The 17,581-nt window shown below is 41.0% G+C and overlaps 1 protein-coding gene across 4 annotated transcripts in view; it reads left to right on the plus strand.

Annotated features, from left to right (window-relative positions):
- col12a1b (collagen, type XII, alpha 1b) overlaps positions 1–17,581 on the plus strand; it is a 132,396-nt gene that overhangs the window by 24,520 nt on the left and 90,295 nt on the right. For all 4 annotated transcript variants that reach the window (XM_084030848.1, XM_084030845.1, XM_084030847.1 and 1 more), the window contains exons 14-22: positions 3,808–4,077; positions 5,766–6,032; positions 7,604–7,796; positions 9,735–9,859; positions 13,630–13,779; positions 14,064–14,183; positions 14,325–14,489; positions 14,880–15,026; positions 16,359–16,501. In XM_084030848.1, coding sequence (XP_083886974.1) covers positions 3,808–4,077; positions 5,766–6,032; positions 7,604–7,796; positions 9,735–9,859; positions 13,630–13,779; positions 14,064–14,183; positions 14,325–14,489; positions 14,880–15,026; positions 16,359–16,501 — 1,580 coding nt within the window. The remainder of the gene's footprint in view (positions 1–3,807; positions 4,078–5,765; positions 6,033–7,603; positions 7,797–9,734; positions 9,860–13,629; positions 13,780–14,063; positions 14,184–14,324; positions 14,490–14,879; positions 15,027–16,358; positions 16,502–17,581) is intronic.

A 17,581-nucleotide genomic window follows, 5' to 3' on the forward strand; every position in this document is an offset into this window, starting at 1 on the left:
CAGAGTCTGGGCTGCCCATGTGAAAACGGCAGTCACTTTAAACGGCCACTGGTAGACGGATCATGTCAAGTAGCCAAGTTTATATAATCGGCCAACTTTCCACTGTGACTGTGAGGTTTCAGCAGCAGGGAGTCCCAGACGGAGTCTCCTCCTCCACCACTGTGTCGGAGAACACAAGACAAGAAAGCTTATGGCCTGAACTTCAATCATGTCAACGGATTAAAGTTGTTTCTCAGAGCCGGAGCTGCTTTTAAATATGGTTTAATGCTCATGTTTTATGCTCTTATATAGTTTTTTAGGTTTTAGTCTATTCTTATTTTGGTTTGATAGACCTTTTTTAATTCTGAATTTCTTTTTACTATACATCTGTCTTTGTGCTATTACAACAACCAAATCATCCCTCTGGAGATCAATAAATTAAGTTATGAACAGCGATTAGAGGCTGTAGTTTATAGTGATTTTATAACATTTAAGGGACAAAACTGAGCAACAATGAGTGGCTTATTGGCTTATTACAAAAACTGCAATCATTTATTGATAACAAATAATCATTCTTCCACAAGGTAATGTAATTCCTGATGAGTATTTAGCAGATTGGTCACCTAGCAACACATGTATGCTTAAAGATTTGGGTGATTATTGACATTCATCAGGATAAAGCCATGTGTTCAGTCATGCCAGCACTCTTTTTGCTGGTACAAAACTCTAAGTTGGGTAGAGTAATAATTCAAAAATATTTTTTTAAAGGTTTATTTTATCTTAACCAGTGAGATAATCTCTGTCTCGACATACAGTTTTCTATAACTACAATGCAAACTACTTCCAACCGTTTGGTACGTACTCAGAAAATATTAACTGTTGTGCGATTTAAAGGTAATCTTTACTGCATTTTATCGTGATAATGGAGAACAAGAATCTTAGCTATGCTTCCTGAAATTTGTCGACAACATTTTTTCGCAGCATCACATTTACAGTTCTACTGTCTTTGCTTCATTTTGTCTCCAAAAAACTCCACTTAAATGAATGGACACATGAAGAGATAGACAGACATATAGATAGAGACATGTAGAGCAGTGGAAATATCTTCAGCAGTACATTAAATTTCCTGCCGTTTTCTTAACATTCGCCTCGTCACCAACTCTGGAAAAATACGTCTAGGCATCGGCAGAGTGCCAGATACTCTGCACGCCATCTGACGGCTATCTGCAGCAGTTATTTTTGAAAACCTCCAGACTCTGCTCCAGCTTTAAGTGACAGCGATCCTTGAAGCAGATAAATAGCAGCCGTGGAGCGCTCCCTGCTAATAATGGCAGCCTCAGTGGCGTCTGTGTGGTGAAGACTGAGTGACGGCAACTGGGCAGCACAGACAGAAAAAAACTAATACATGAACATTAATGAAGTAACATTTGATCCATCCGAGATTACAAGTTAGCTTCATCCTAAATTAAATGTGTTTTTGTGTGTGTCAGAAATCCTTAAATGAACTGCAGCCCATCAAAAAAGTTCAAGTCTGCTTATTTATTACCTAAGCTGATCAGCTGGATCGTTTTACCTTATGTATCTGTCATGATACACTTGTCAGCTTGTTTTCAAATAACTTTCCATAACATGTTTGTTGCACATGTAAAACAAAATGATCAAAGTGATATTTCCAGCATCAGCTGGCATCTAGTTGTTTTTTCCCTTAAAAAAAAAAAACTCAAGCGCAGAGACATGCTCATCTTAAATTTCTGGCTCTCATCTGTGTGTAGAGTAAATTATAAAAGCATTCTTAATTTTTATTGTTTTTAATCCAGTCCAGAAATTTTTTTTGTGATTTTAAACATTTGGAGAGGTTGGTGTTTCCTGTTGCCTCCTCTGTTGAAGATGTGTATCAATTGGCAAAAGCTAGAATGTAATTCATCTCATGCTCACTCTCTTGATTATCTAGCTGGAATTATGTTTGTGATAATTATCACGATGGGGAAACTTCTCTGTCGAGCCGTCACCTTCACTTAATTGAGGATGGATTATAATTTGCTATAGACCCTCCTCCTCCTCCTCCATCATCCACAGAGAGTTTACCTCTACAAAGGAAAGTGACCATATGTCTGCTTGCAGCAACATGAGCCTCTGTGGTGGTGGGAATTAGACTGGGTTCAATAAAACTGTAAGGCTTTTGGCTGCTGACTGCTACAGCCATTAGAAAGTTGAGGCTGAGCCTCTGAAAACACTTTAATATTGTTTTTGTATGTATCGTCTAGATTTCTGTGGAAGAACCAGCTTCAGTCTGAGCATATCGTTGTTTTTTTAAGTGATGTCATTTATTCACTTCAGCAAGGGTTGAATCTAGGGTTTGTTTAAGGCTTTTAGGGTCATCATTAAGTCTCAGTATGTCTGTGTGATGTCACAACAATTAAACAAAGTAGTCCTCACTGTATATTGTCCACTAGAAAAGAAATAGCATAAATCAAAAACAAGCACATTTCAACCAGGTGACCGCTCTTTGTTTCACGTGCAAAGCAAAAATTACAGTTGACATTTTGTCAGGTGAGCTGGGAGTAACTTTAGTGTTGATAGTCATGTGTCGTTAGTCAGCCAAGTTAACGCCAAGCACACTCTTTTCCTAAACCTGACTAAGTGGTTTTGTTGCCTAAACTCACCTTCCTGTGAAGACTGAGGTTTATTTTGAGACACTGTGCACCTAATAAGCATATATCGACAAGCCGTCACTGACATACAAATGTGACTCTAGAGGGGAGTGAGAATGTGTTGGTTTTCCATCAGCAGGCGGTGGTTGGTTGGCCAGAGAGGGTAGGTGGGGCTAAAGCAAAAGACTCGCTCTTCATCTCACTCGTGAGTGAAGCGGTGGAATGTTCTTTTTGGTCTCTGCTAGCGTTGTGAGTAAGCACAAGAAACACAATGAAGTCAGACTAATATTAAAAAACACCTGCTTTACATCAGCCCACTGTTTCTTAGGATGGGTTAAATGCAGAGGCCAGGTTTCATGGATGGATATGTGGAAAGTTTAGTTTACATGGGAAGGGTTGGGAAGTTAGACCATTTTTTTAAGAAGACCAAGAAGTCCATTTATGGCAGTTCACTGACTGATTGCATTGTAAGTTAAACCCTGACATCAAAGCCACAAGAATAAGACCAAGTTTTGAACTCAAAACGTCCTTTAAATCAGAGGGAGTTTAGAACGCAAAGTTCCCCACCCACAAGAAAGCAAGTCGAATTGAAGCCAGGCAAAAGGTTACAGAGTACATTTAAATACTGAGTATCGAAGTTTGCCGCTGAACCTCCACCAACGGAGGGAAGCACTGATTTGATGAACTAAAGATGTCCAATAAACTCCAATGGAGAGTGATCTCTTCCTCTCGTTGGCTCACTTTGAGTTCTTCCAGTTCCTGACATGTTTTATGTCTTTCCTCTCCCATGTCTCCTGTCTCCTGATGCTCTTTATTCACTAATGAAGCAGAAATGTCTTAAAATAACCTTGGAAATATTTTGGGAAGAAAATGGCATGTTTCTTAAATTGTCTCTGCCCTTTATAGCTCTGGTGAGTCGTTCAATTCTTCTGTCCACTCGATGGTCTTTTAGTAGTTTCCACTTGAGAACATAATCTGATCTGCCAGCATGTCAAAATGGTTCTTTTGTTGTAGAAGGAAGATGGATTTAAAAAGAAAACCCACAAATACTGGAAAGAACATTAAGCAAGCCAGCCAGTCTGACTTTAGACAATTTGGAGTTTCAACGTCTGAATAAACATGCTGAATTGCACTACAGAAACCCATAATGAACCTCACCGTTGCTTGTTGCTTTCAGACATGGGACCCCCTAAAAACCTGGTCACCAGTGACGTGACCGATTCCAGCTTCACAGCGTCCTGGACGGCGGCGCCTGGCAACGTGAGGACGTACCGGGTTCAGTGGAAGTCGCTGTTCTCGGGGGAGAGTGGAGCTAAAACGTTGCCAGGAGACGTGACCAACACCGTGCTGGATGGTCTGAGTCCGGAGACGCTCTACCAGGTTTCTGTGGTCGCCGCCTACGATCAGAAAGACAGCGACCCACTCACTGGACAGGAAACCACTGACGGTAAGACACCGTGTGGACACTGAGAAAGTCATCTCATTGGTTAAGTTATTTCGTTGAGATGAAAAGGAAAATTCCTTTTGAACCCTTTTAGATCACATCCCCCATCATATTGTGCACCTATTTCAAAAAGATCATGAACCTTTTTATTTTTATATCAAAATCTGTGATTTTTTCTCCCTGGAAAACAAAATATACAGTGATTACATCTGCTAGTACAAACCAATTTCATCCAATAATAACATCCATCCATCAATCTGCAACTTCAGCGCTACACAGAGTTCGAGAAGGTGGTGAGCTAATGTTTTCAACTTAACGAAGTTAAGTCCTGTCGACCGATCCTGTTTGTCACGGTAGAGGAGCTAGATTCTCTTGAATTGCCGCTCCAGCTCAACTTTAACTAATAATACGTAAGAATTTGTACCACTTAAAAATGCTAAATCTGCATTGTGTGCTGCAAGTGCTTTACAGCAAAATAAATAATGAAGGAAAATAAGTGCATAGAAAACATTTATTATGTATATCATGATGACCATCAACCTGTCAGGGACTAAGCATGGAAATGAACCTTTGGCTATAATCCTGTATATTTACATTCTTTTAAATGTTCATCAATATACATCGTCCATTTTTCTAAATAAATAAACTTCAAATACATGAAAGATTCAACACATTTGCGAGAAGAAAATAACTGTGAGCTCGTACACATAATTGGTCAGTGGTCATGTCTTGAACACATTTTCTCCCTGCTCTAGGAGGTTTAGGAAGTGTTTGTGTGTGCCTTAAGAACATGAGCCAAATTGAATTAGCCTTTCTGCTTTCTAGTCTAAAGAAATACATTACTTAACTCTGAGTGGGAGTAAAAAGCCGGCGTGGTGACAGTTTGCTGTGTTACGCTCGCTGAAACACGACTCATGGCTGACTCATATCAGCACATGTGTGTCGTGTTAATGACGCACTGCAAACTCGACGAACTCTACTACTGACTAAGCACATTCTAAATATGTCAACACATTCCTCATTCTGTACGCTCACATGTGACATCACCCCCCCCCCAAAGCAACATGCAGATAAACACATCTTAAATACACTGTGTTCCACAACGCATCCTTTCAGCATAACTGTTCATCTCCAGCGTCACAGATTTGTTCACATCCATCAACACACGGAAAAGTTGGAAGCCAATGTTTTTTTCCACCAATAAAAATCAAGCAGTCTGAAAAACTTTCCTTGGGATCATTAAATCTACATATTATTTCCTCACAAAGTTGTTTTAATCAGTTGCAGAATCATTGGAATAAGTGCATTTCATTTTATAGGGCTTTTGGTTGTTTCGCGGGGAGGGGGAGAGAAAATGTGGTGAGCATTTCCTCGCCGATTGATCACTCCTGGGTGATTGCCTGATTCATAACCAATTAGTTTTGGCATGAAGCCGATGGTATGAGTCAACATGTATGCATTCAGTTATGAATGAATGATTATTACTGAAGGAAAATACAGGGAAACCATACTAACAAAATATCAAGTAGCCCCCCAGAAGAGAATATAGCCGTGCACGGAACATAAGGGCTGAAATATCATTGTCTGACAAGGATAGAGAATAATGGCATTATCAACTTAAATCTCAGGGTATCTGTTGGTCATTTCAGGGTTACTGCACACACTGCTACAAACTATATTTCTATTTTCAGCCTCTGCTGCTGGAAAAAGGTTGACGGTGTCAGATGAGACCGAGCGATCCATGAAAGTCTCGTGGACGCCGGCGCCGGGCAAAGTGACCCACTACCGGCTGAAGTACTCTCCCAGCGTTGGAGGGAAAGAAGTGGCCCTCAAGATCCCCGGGACGGCCACCTCCACCGTCATGAAGCGCCTGCAGCCCACAACCACTTACAACATCACCGTTCACCCCATCTACAAACGCGTGGAAGGAAAAGCAAGGCAAGGAGTAGGAACGACACGTACGTTGGTCCATAATTCAACCCTCTGACAGACAGTACACTGCAGACACATGTCCATCTAAACCAAGACGTTTAAAGTTCATTCTTAAAACTTATTATCACCATGGAATGGAATAAGAAAAATCTGCAGCTGAGATGATTTCAGCTTTTTATGGATCCCATCCACAGAAAGCTGAGATGATTTCAGCTTTTTATGGATCCCATCCACAGAGCCACAGGTTTTTCTTGTGACTAACCTGCCAGTTAATTATTAGGAATAACATTATTGTTCATTAATTCTCACTTTAGAACAGTTGGCCTGATGTCTTTAGAGGAGAAAAATGTTTTCATTTTAATTTAATCAAAACGAAACTATTTGATATTCTTGATTTTAATATTATTTGTTGTTTGATAAATACCAGTTTTTTCCACAGTCATATATTCATAGTCATTCATCATTATGTCAATAATTGGCAAACACTGCAGTTCTCCATATTACAACAGAGATGCCCCTAGTGGAAACTAAGAGAATAGCATGTATTTGCTCCATAGGGAAAACATGAGAAAAGTGCTCAATCTGGTGGAAAATAGTAAAAAGAACAATTTTGAAGCCAGGGCTCCAATTTTGAAGCCTGATATAAAAGATTGCATGATTTCATGTTGTAATGCCGTGAGATCAAACATGGTGGTGTTAGTGGGTTACAATGTGGATTTTTGACCTTCAGGGTCAGCATGTCTGTCAGACTTATAGAAGCTGAGGTTCAACTTCCAAAATAAGAAGAAAAATCACAAAACGAATGCCAAATGTATTAACACAAAAACATAATCATTGTAAATTAAATGCCAAATATGTCCCCAGTGAAGCACAATGGTTGATTTGGCTTTGGGACGATGCTACTATTTGTCCTGCTCACAGAGAGTCAGACCGGCTCACAGATGTGTCTCTGCATCCAGTCATTTAGCTGGCCGAGGTGAATCTCGCTGCTCAACAGAACATTTCTCGCTTCATCTGGCTCTCGGAGAAGCAAGGAAATTTGTATAATTCCCCGAAAATCAAACCGACCCTTTCTGATCAGGACTCCTATCTCAACTGGCTTCCCGGACATTCTCCTATTAAATATCAGTATTGCCAAACAAATGGAGAAAACTGGCTTGTTAAACAGTTTTGTCACTTGTGAGAAACATTAACATGAGTCAAGCTGCCTTGGCAACAATTCTATCATCCAATTTGCAGATTTTTTCCTGATTGTTTTCCCAAAAAATAAAAGTTTATGACCTGCTTAAAGGTTTAAACGACTTGTTAAGATGAACATTTTTACACTACAGGTGCTGCAGCGTCTTTTCACCAGAACACTAAAATCACAATGAATAAACACATGCTCGAGCACACGCTGCCATTACTAACTCACAGCATGACACTTGGCTTTTTAACCAATGACACCACGTTCAAGGTTTTGTATTATGGACTAATGACAAACTGGCTTGATTGTGTGGTGTGGCTGATCTTCAAAACATTTTCCTATAAAAGTTGTGTTAAATGTTTATTCTGCTCAAGTTTGTCCTGAAGTTCTGGTCGGGTTCTTCTATTTCAGTGTCACCCTTCAAGGCTCCCAGGAACCTCCAGACCTCAGAGCCCACCAAGACCAGTTTCAGAGTCACCTGGGATCCAGCACCCGGAGAAGTTAAGGGCTACAAAGTGACTTTCCATCCCGATGGGAATGAAATTGACCCGGGGGAGCTCCTGGTCGGCCCCTACGACAACACAGTTGTTCTAGAGGAACTTAGGTAAGCTTTCCTAACCATTCAATATTCTAGAGACTTTAACATAAAGGGAAACAGTCAATATGTGTGGGTAAAGAAGAGGTCTCAGGTACAGGTTCCAAAATCCCATTTTTCACTTCAATCACTCCAGTGTTGCTTTAGCTCTGGGCTTTAAAAAAGACATAAACCATCTCTTGTCAGTGGAGATTGAGGAAGTAGATGGAGGAGGAGCCAACACGGGAGGCTTGGAGTAGGGCTGAACGATTTTAGGAAAAGATCTAATTGCGATTTTTCTGACAGATATTGCGATTTCGATTTGATTCACGATTTCCTTCAAATCAAGCTTCAGTGCAATATTCACAATGTACAGTAACATTAAAACATTGAATGCTATTACTCTAATGCAAGGACTAAAGTTAAAAATTGCTTCCAAATGAATTTATTAACAAGAAACATGCATGTTCATTCTTTAAAGTCCTTGACCAATGGCAGTTATTACAAATGAACTAAAAGAGCCATCTTTGACTGTCTTAAAATGTGCAAAAATCCTTAACTGTAATAATTTAATTGTAAATCAAATACAAAAACTGTTATTGAAATAAAATGACCCTTCTAAAAAATATGTCAGACATTAAAATAGGTGGGTCATTCATTTATGGCTTACCACTTTTTCTTTACACTCCGCGTATAGCTGTGGGATACGCGTTAGAAGTCGGTGCGGGAGGGAATCGTATATCTTCTGTCCAGCGTGCGGAGGAGGTTTTTAAATCCGTCTTTCCGGTGTCTTCCGCTGCTCTTATCGTACAGAGTTACACTGGCAAAAGATGCTGTAATTGTAGTCTGTTTGCTACAGTGGGCCTGATCATCATAGTCACCGGACTTTTTACCGGACTTTTTACCGGACTTTTTCGTCATGCACGCGTCATGCAAATGTCTGTGGTGATTTTTCAAGTGCCGGTGTTGTGCCGTAATCTGCGCCCCTGCCGTGAAATGCACCCTCTCGCGGGAGATTATATCACCGGTATATATTGGTTGTGTTTCCGCTGGATGTTATAACTTTAGCGCGACAGGTTTTGCACAGTACCCGTTTCTGGTGCACGTCTGCAGCCTCAAACCCGAAATACTCCCAAATGACGGACGTGCTGTTTTTCTTGGCGATTAAATCCCCTAAACTCCGCTTCTGGTCCAGTTGAAGTAATTTCTGACTAATTACAAATACGGAGCAGGTTAATACTGATTGGTTAGCGTGACCTGTTCACGAGTAGTCTGATTGGTGAGCTTGGCAGGATGGTCGGGAGACGGCATGTGTAAAATAGTTGACAACAGATCCTGGGTGAGTCAGGAGCGCTGCAAAAACCGCAGCTTTGGCGATCACATGATCGCGTTGTCTGAAATCGCAATTTCGGTCAGAAAACGATAAATCGTTCAGCCCTAGCTTGGAGCCAGCTGGTCCCATGGCAGGGCTTTCTTTGTTTGTTTTTAAAATAAAATAGAAACATTTAATTTAATAAAATAAATCACTACAATTTGTATACAAAATTAAAAATAATAGTAATATAATTAAATAAATAAGCAAAACAGGGTGAAAAAATACTGGGGTTGTGATTGGCTTTCTCTGTGTATTTCTCTGTGAGGAGAACTCATTCCCAGTGTTCCTTTAACTCATCATCCCAATCTATCTACAGTTGCAGTGCCCTTATCAATGCTGACCATAGCAACCACCTGACACACTCTAATAACCACCGAGCCATGCCCTGCCAATACTTAGCAACATCCCAATGACAACATATCTGAGCATGTGAAGGAAAACGTAGATTACATTTCAGGGCGTGCAGTTAGTGACTCTTAGTGAGTTTGGGCTGCTGGTAGCTCTGACAGCTTGACATAGTATCAGCGAGGGGCGGGACTTAGCCAAGGGTCAAAAGAAAGCTGTAAGTTCATGTCATTTCCTTTCTTCTTTAGGGCAGGAACAAAGTACTCTGTTGCCGTGTTTGGGATGTTTGATGGAGGGGAGAGTATGCCTCTGGCAGGAGAGGAGAAGACGACCCTCATGGACGCTCCCGAGCCGCCTTCTGTCGACCCCTCTGGTAAAAGCTGATGTCTCCACCACACTACAAACCGCACGCCATCATCAGCCCTAGAGAGCAGGGCTGCAGACCAGACACTCGCTGATCCAAGTGGTTTCAGAACACGAGTGGCGCAAAATGCAGATCAAATTAGTGCCAGAGCATTGAATTATGAGTTGTCGAAGGGAATTAACATCACATTCTCTTTGGAATGGCATGCCAAAATTTGACGCAGATGATTATGATTAGTACAAATTATTTTGAGCTGCTTGGCTCACGTCTCCACGCCGACCTCATATCTCATTTGGAGTGTGATCTGGAGAAAAATGACATGCCCGCCCACAACGCGCTGACCTTTAAAGACCCAGGGAAATTAAAAAATATATGATATATATGTCAAAAATCTGCATCAGAGTATTTTTACGTCATGTCTTTTCTCATCTCTAAAACAGTTTCATATGTTTGATGACTCATCCTGCACTCTGCAGCGTTTCCAAAACAAATCATCCAGTTAAATGGGACTTTGGGCAACTAACTAGCCTCACCGGTCATATAAAACCTCGCTTCATTGCATAAATGCTTCGGAGCTAACAGAGCATTATGGAGAGAGTCAGGAGGAGGTGGATATTTGGATATCAGGGCAGTGATACAGAGCTGATTGAAAACCACCAAGGTCATCTATGTCCTCCCTCTGATCCAACAACAGGTTAGGTAGGTGTGTCCGGAGCTAGCAGTCCTCTGTTGCTCCATATAGGGAGGCAAAGTTCCGGTCGACAAAATGAAAATGTACGGCAGTCAACAGCATGAGACAAATCATTTTTTAAATCTGATATTAATTGTACCATGAATTACACATATGATATTTGTCATTTTTTTCATTTTACACATCAAGAAGGTCTCCTTTCGTCGTCTAACTGTTGAAGTAAAAGATGTGAAAACACATCACTATAAAGACTTTCCACCAACAGTGTGGTAAGTGGCGTCGCTCTGAAGCTACAATGTCTGTGTGTTAGTATCAGTATCAAATCCAAATGATACTAAACCTCTGACAAACTGAGACTTTCTTGACATTACAATTCATATCATAAATCATGGGACAACTCAAACGGGATAAAAAAGTAAATTGTCTCTCACTGTTGCCTACCATACATTGGACATCTCTCTATCCACTTAACTCCCACCCACTGAGCTACTTTCCAGGCTCACCATCTGAGTAATAAACACAGCTCATCTATTCTGTTCTACGGTGAAGTATATCACAGTACAGAAGCTACAGGCGCTCTTAACCACCATTTCACTGGTACTTAAATGGCGTTACCACTAAAACGTATCTTCGTTTTTATCTCTTTAATGATTGCATGCAAAAGTAGATATTCCCATCTTTATGTTGTCAGAAGCACGAATGAGGCTTCTGCTTCCAATTACACATCCAGTTAGTTGCCACTGGGATTTATACAGTTAGGAAAATGTTATGCTTCTCATAAAGAGCCAGAGGAGGTGCTGACCCTGGGCAGAATTTCCTTCTGTAATGGAGAGCAGACACAGTGACCGGTGACTGCCCAAAGAGTGGGGAACAGATCCAGGATGTTCCACCATGTTCCACTCACACATCCTCGTATATTGAAAGTTCAGCTGTCACGTGGCAGGCTGCTTGGTGGGGGCTTCAATCCAAACTCTCCGACAGGTCCTTATGGTCTGGCAGAACGGCTCAGACGCGTCATAAACAGCTTTGTTCATTTTCAGATTTTCTCTGTGAAACAAAGTGTGAAGACGAGAGTAAAGTGAGAGAGTTCTACTTGTGTCCAGCAACATTATGTTAAGTCACTTGACATTGTCTGGATGAAGGTCAAGCTTTTAAATATATTGCATAAGTGAAACGCAATTGGAAATGTTAAAGTTTAACATGGTTTTATCTTGATTACCATCACCTTTTTAAAAGTGTGAAGACTGACTCAGGCTCGGATTGTTATTAGAAGTGTCTGACAAAGAAAGAACCCTACAGAGAAAAAAAATGAAATCCCATTTGTTTGTTTGGCACGCCGCTCACCAACTCTTACTCATGTTTCCTTGTCGTCTTCCAGCAAGTCACATGACACAATAACAGACTGAACTACCGAAGTTACACTTTAAGTCTAGTTTGTTGATGATTTCATCTGTCTACTCATATAGAAGTCAACTTTCATAGAACTTTTCTTTATATCCGTTGATGTAAAATAAGATTTCCTTTAATTTATCTGACTGTTCGTTGACAATCAAACATTTAAAAAGTGATGGTAAACACGCTAACACCATGTTGAATTTCAACATTCACTTGTTCCATAATCTTAAAAGCATGACTTTCTTCCAGATGATGTCAATTACTTATGTGTTGAGGAGTTGCCCCAAGCAACTGGACCAATTTCAAAAGTTGTTGTCCCCATTAGACACAAAAACATAGGTGAATATGTTCCAGGTTGGAAAATACTGAAGTTAAGGCCAAATAACACAAGATGTGCTGCAACAGGCACAGTCGCTTCAAAAATGGCCCTTGGCAACGTGTGTCTGACATAACAGCTGGTGAGGTTGTGGAGCAGATGTGTGATCAACCAGGCAATCAAATATGATTAACAGGAAAAAATGTATTTCAAGCAGACGTGGAGCTGTTGCTCTTCTGTTGGATGAGGAAGGAAGCAAAGCCATAAAAAGTGGAGGTTTGGGTTCTAAACATACTGAATGCTATTATCAACCTGTATTTGTCCATTTCTACCACATCTACGGCCCCTTACCCTTTAAGAGGGTCTCCTCCAGAATAATACATCACATTTTGGAAAACCAAAAGCCAAGCTTATGTCAACACTTCTCTGTCAGTGAACACATCATTTTGATTTTGGATTGCAATCATTTCATTTCATGGTAGAAGGCATTGCTGCAGGTTTCTGCAGGATATTCATTTCCCATAGTCAGACTGAGAAGGCTATTTATTTGCTGGGACTCTTACTCGGAGACACTGGATCCAGCAGTCGTCTGCAGCCCATTAGATGCCTCTTAAAGCTGCCTCTGTTTATGACATCTGTTCTTATTAATGAATGTCGGAGGGCCACATGAGCATATTGTTTACCGGCGGTGGTATAACTCAAACAGACTGTGGCCATGCATCCGACTCAGTTCCTCTTAGTTTCAAGCATCTGTTTCTGAAAAAGAACTAAAAAATGTAATCCATTATCTCCTAACCTGTTTTCAATTGTACACACAGGGGCCTGGTTTTTTAAGCACGCCGCATCCGCCGGGCGTGTCACCTTAAAAATAACTTAAAAAAGAGGACGAGAGGCCGTTTTTCACCCCTACAGGTGCCTGGAGCAGGAATGTGCGGTAACTTTGTGGAACAGGAAGACTCGTATATCATAGTGTCAGAGAGGATAAATCCTGCTGTTGGAGGGGACAGAAAAGACCACCGGGCTGATTCACCGCTGGATATATAAAAAAAAAAAAATCATTCAAGCCTCTGTGCTGGAAGAAACAGAAATGGCCCCAAAGCAAGAGAGATCACAGCTGTTTCACAAAGTGTTATTCGTGTGATTAATGTGTGATACATAATGCTGTGTAAAACATTCTGCTGTGTAAACGTCTTCCACTTGTGATGCACTCTTCTCTTTTATCTCTGACGTTCCCCTCAACATTTCCTCTCACTTTTTTCACACAGTTTCCCACACATGTCTTAACAGTTGATATAAAACAGTGGTGGTGGGTGTCTGCAGTGTGTATTAGCTGTCTCGCTCACTGTACCCCCCCTCCCCCCCACACTGTCCCTGCAGACACTCAGTGTAAGACCTCGGCGAAGGCCGACCTCGTGCTGCTGGTCGACGGCTCCTGGAGCATCGGACGCATCAACTTCAAAACCATCCGCAGCTTCATCGCTCGCATGGTCAGCGTGTTCGACATCGGCCCTGAAAGAGTCCAGATTGGTAATATTTAACTGCTCTCACTGCTGTAATTACTACCTGTGCTACTACGTCCAATAATGTCTCAGAGCTACTCATACTTTTATCAATTAGCTTAATTGATCAAACCTTATTCTGTATGTTACTGCTGCTACCAATGTTACTACTACAGGTACTGCTATGCATGTGATTACTATTACTGGCACTGAAACATGTTTATGGTGCTGTTCAACTGTTTTTTTCTTTATTGCTACAGGTTTTTTTTTTTTAAACCTGACAGGTTGTTGTCTCCTTGGTGTTTTCTGCAGGTCTGGCTCAGTACAGCGGAGACCCAAAGACCGAATGGCACCTGAACGCCCATCCGACCAAGAAGTCCCTGCTGGATGCCATCTCCAACCTGCCGTACAAAGGGGGAAACACCATGACAGGTGACGTAACAACACTCCACGCTGGATTCAGACTGATGTAGGGCAGGTCACGAGTTTGGATCCAGATACAGTACATTGTGCAATCCTTTTGTGAATGGGCCCCTGAATGTTTAGTGAAAGTCTTTGTTTCTGTCAACACAGGGATGGCTCTGAACTATGTCCTTCAGAACAACTTCAAAGCCAACGTGGGGATGCGTCCCGACTCCCGCAGAATTGGGATCCTGATCACTGACGGAAAGTCGCAGGACGATATCGTCTCCACCTCACAGAACCTGAAGGACAACAACATTGAGCTCTACGCAGTCGGTATGTGAAGGTTTTAACAGTAAGCTAGTGCTTGCTTAATTCTAGTGTTGCTCATATGAAATTATGAGCCAACATGTTGGGTTTCCATGTTTCAGCCCCTTAAACTACATCTTCTGAAACATTTCATGATTGTAGGTTAATTTCTTCCCTGCAGCTGGGAATATAAGTCATTTATTTAAATGTCATCAGTTGAGCTTCAAGTCTCTGCAAGTTGATTTTCAAAGCATACTGATATGAACTGAAACCAATGGAGATAAGGTAATCTTTGAGAAATGGTCAACCATGACGTACAGTATACTTTATATGTAAAGATGGATTAGTTGAGTACATTTTACTTTTTAGGATCACTTTTTTCAGACACAGTTATGACGGTGACGTTTTTTCTCTCAGGTGTGAAGAACGCAGACGAGAACGAGTTGCGTTCCATCGCTACCGACCCCGACGAGATTCACATGTACAACGTCAACGACTTCAAGTTCCTGGTGGACATCGTTGACGACCTCACCAACAACCTGTGTAACAGCGTCAAAGGCCCAGGTGGGAAAAGAGTCACAGTATCCCCATCAGACTGGTACAGCTGGTATTAGAATTAAGGTTTCAGAAGGCAGCATTGACACGATGACATCATGGCTGGTTAATTTAGTTTATTGCAATCCAATGAATCAAAGGAAGAACCAAATGTTTGTGAAACAGAGTTATCCTTCTGTTTAGCTTGAAACTAGTAAAAGTGTACTGCATCTAGACTATTTTCACCTCTTTACCTTTCTGACTGTTATCTATGCCCTCTTCAAAGCCACAAGACTCCATTGACGAAAGCATTTAACCTCTCAGAACACAGGAGTTTCTGGTCTACCGCTGCATCAATCGAGGGCATAGATCACAGCTTCAGTTCCCAGTTGAGAAACGCTGTATGACAGCAACATAAAACATGATGGCAACACGATGTAAAAAACGACCTGCACACCGCTGCAGTTGTTCCCAGCTCTACTTAAATTCTGGAAGGACCACAAATCTTCTTCCTCAAAACGTCCCATTCCCATTAAAATGCACCAGACTTCATATTAATTAAGATGCATTTTCCTGATGATGGCGGCGCCATAAACGACACCTTGATATCTGGAGGAGTTGTTTCAAGTTTTGCTTTTACTGAGTTTTGAGGTCATTTTGAATGTCTACGTTAGACAGATGGAGCTGGGAGCTGCCACTGCTTGCAGCTGTAATTCCAGCTTCATCTCTGAATACCGCTGTGGGGGTGGTCAGGTTCAAACTGAAGAAAATTATGCTTTTACAATACCAGTGTTTAAGACTGCCGACCGTAAATTGAGTAAATGGTACTACAGGCTTTCATTTGGGGCTGGAGGGCGTAAACGTTGCTCTGGTTATGAAGGACGACAAAAACTTCACTCCAAGTAAAGACATGAATATCAGCCAAATTACTCTTCCTTTGCACAGCTGCTTTGAACCTGTTTGAATGACAGAACTAATGACAGAATCTTAGTCACAAATCAGTTCTACTCATAAAAAAATATTAAATCAAAATATCAGAGCCCAAAAAAATGCACTAGACAATTCTGCCTGACAACTTTGATTATTTCAGACAAAGATGTCACAACTCTTCATCTGATGGAAACTTTTACTTTGGAAGTACTTTTTCAAGATGGAATACTTTTTTACTGTGAATCAGTTTCAGGAGGAAATGCAAAACTGATTTACTGCACAGCCAGAGCAAAAGCCATTTGTTAAAGTTGGAAGAGTGGAAATATATAGAAGAGGGAATGTGCTGGGGCAGATTTGTGGTGGCAAGGTTCACCGTGGGAAATACTCTGACATGTCGGATCATATTCCAGCTTGTTGTTCATTCCTTTTCAGGAGGGGAACTAGAGGCGCCCACCAATCTGGTGACCTCGGAGGTGACCCACCGCTCCTTCCGTGCCACCTGGACGCCACCCGACAGCCCCGTTGACAAGTATCGCATCACTTACATGATGGTGGCTGGAGGACCCATCCAGGAGGTGAGACAAAGCTTCTCCTACTTCCTGTTACCCTGAGTTTAACTCATGTTCACTTCACACACTCAAAGAAGCACAGGAATAAAATCAAATTCATGATATTTATTTGTTCACAGGAAGTTCAAACGCAATAAAGATGATGACTTTCACAGGGTGAACTTTTATCCAGAGAAACTTACCGTAAACAAATGCAACATCATATAACCCAAATTAAAAATAACACATCCTACAAAATGATGAAAACAAACAGTGATTATATCTATTAGTTAATCAAGTTTTGTGTTCATACCAAAGCCTGATGTCTCTTCTTCCTTTGAGCCATAGATCTCCATTAAAAACACATCAATGAACCTCACTGTTGTTCCTTCATCACCATGAACACACGCACTGGAGTTTATTTATACTCATCCTGCTGCCAGCTATACTCAGTAGAGCACACATCAGCATTTGACCTGTTTTGCCGTTAAAAATAGTCCCCAATAAATGCACCATTTCCTCCTGTTTGTTTGATAAAAACTACAGCTGTTTTTTGAGGATTTAATTCTTTATTGGAGAGATTGACGTCTTCTGTAGGAACCAATGGGCTTGGAGCTGAGAGCCACAAACAGGAAGTCAGACAGTACTGAGAGACGGACTAACATGTTGGTTTTGGCTATTTATTTGTTGACAATAACAAAAATGTAGAACCAACTCCAGCATAATCCTTTCAAAGCACTACTATTACAATGTTCACAAGTTGATTCATACAACTGAGGCACATAGAAAACATAGAATACAACGTTAAAGGAAATTAAAAACAGAACAATTTAAGATGAGTGTTGTCAGATGATTAAAACATGTCATCTGATTAACCACAGTGTAGCTGTGGATTATTCATGATTCATTTATTCTGTATATTGTTGTGTCTGATGTAAATGTGAGCTTTTGCACAGTTTAAGCACTTTTCGACAACAAAGAGTTTTGACGATCATTGTTGTCTGGGATCAGTTTGACTCGATTCTTCCAGGTTTAAATGGTCAAAAGACTCCGAAAATAATTGGTCAGTTTCATAGGACCATTAGAGGAATCTGTGCTTCTTCCTGG

Source organism: Eutrigla gurnardus, assembly GCF_963514095.1.
Source record: "Eutrigla gurnardus genome assembly, chromosome: 16".
Classification (NCBI taxonomy): domain Eukaryota; kingdom Metazoa; phylum Chordata; class Actinopteri; order Perciformes; family Triglidae; genus Eutrigla; species Eutrigla gurnardus.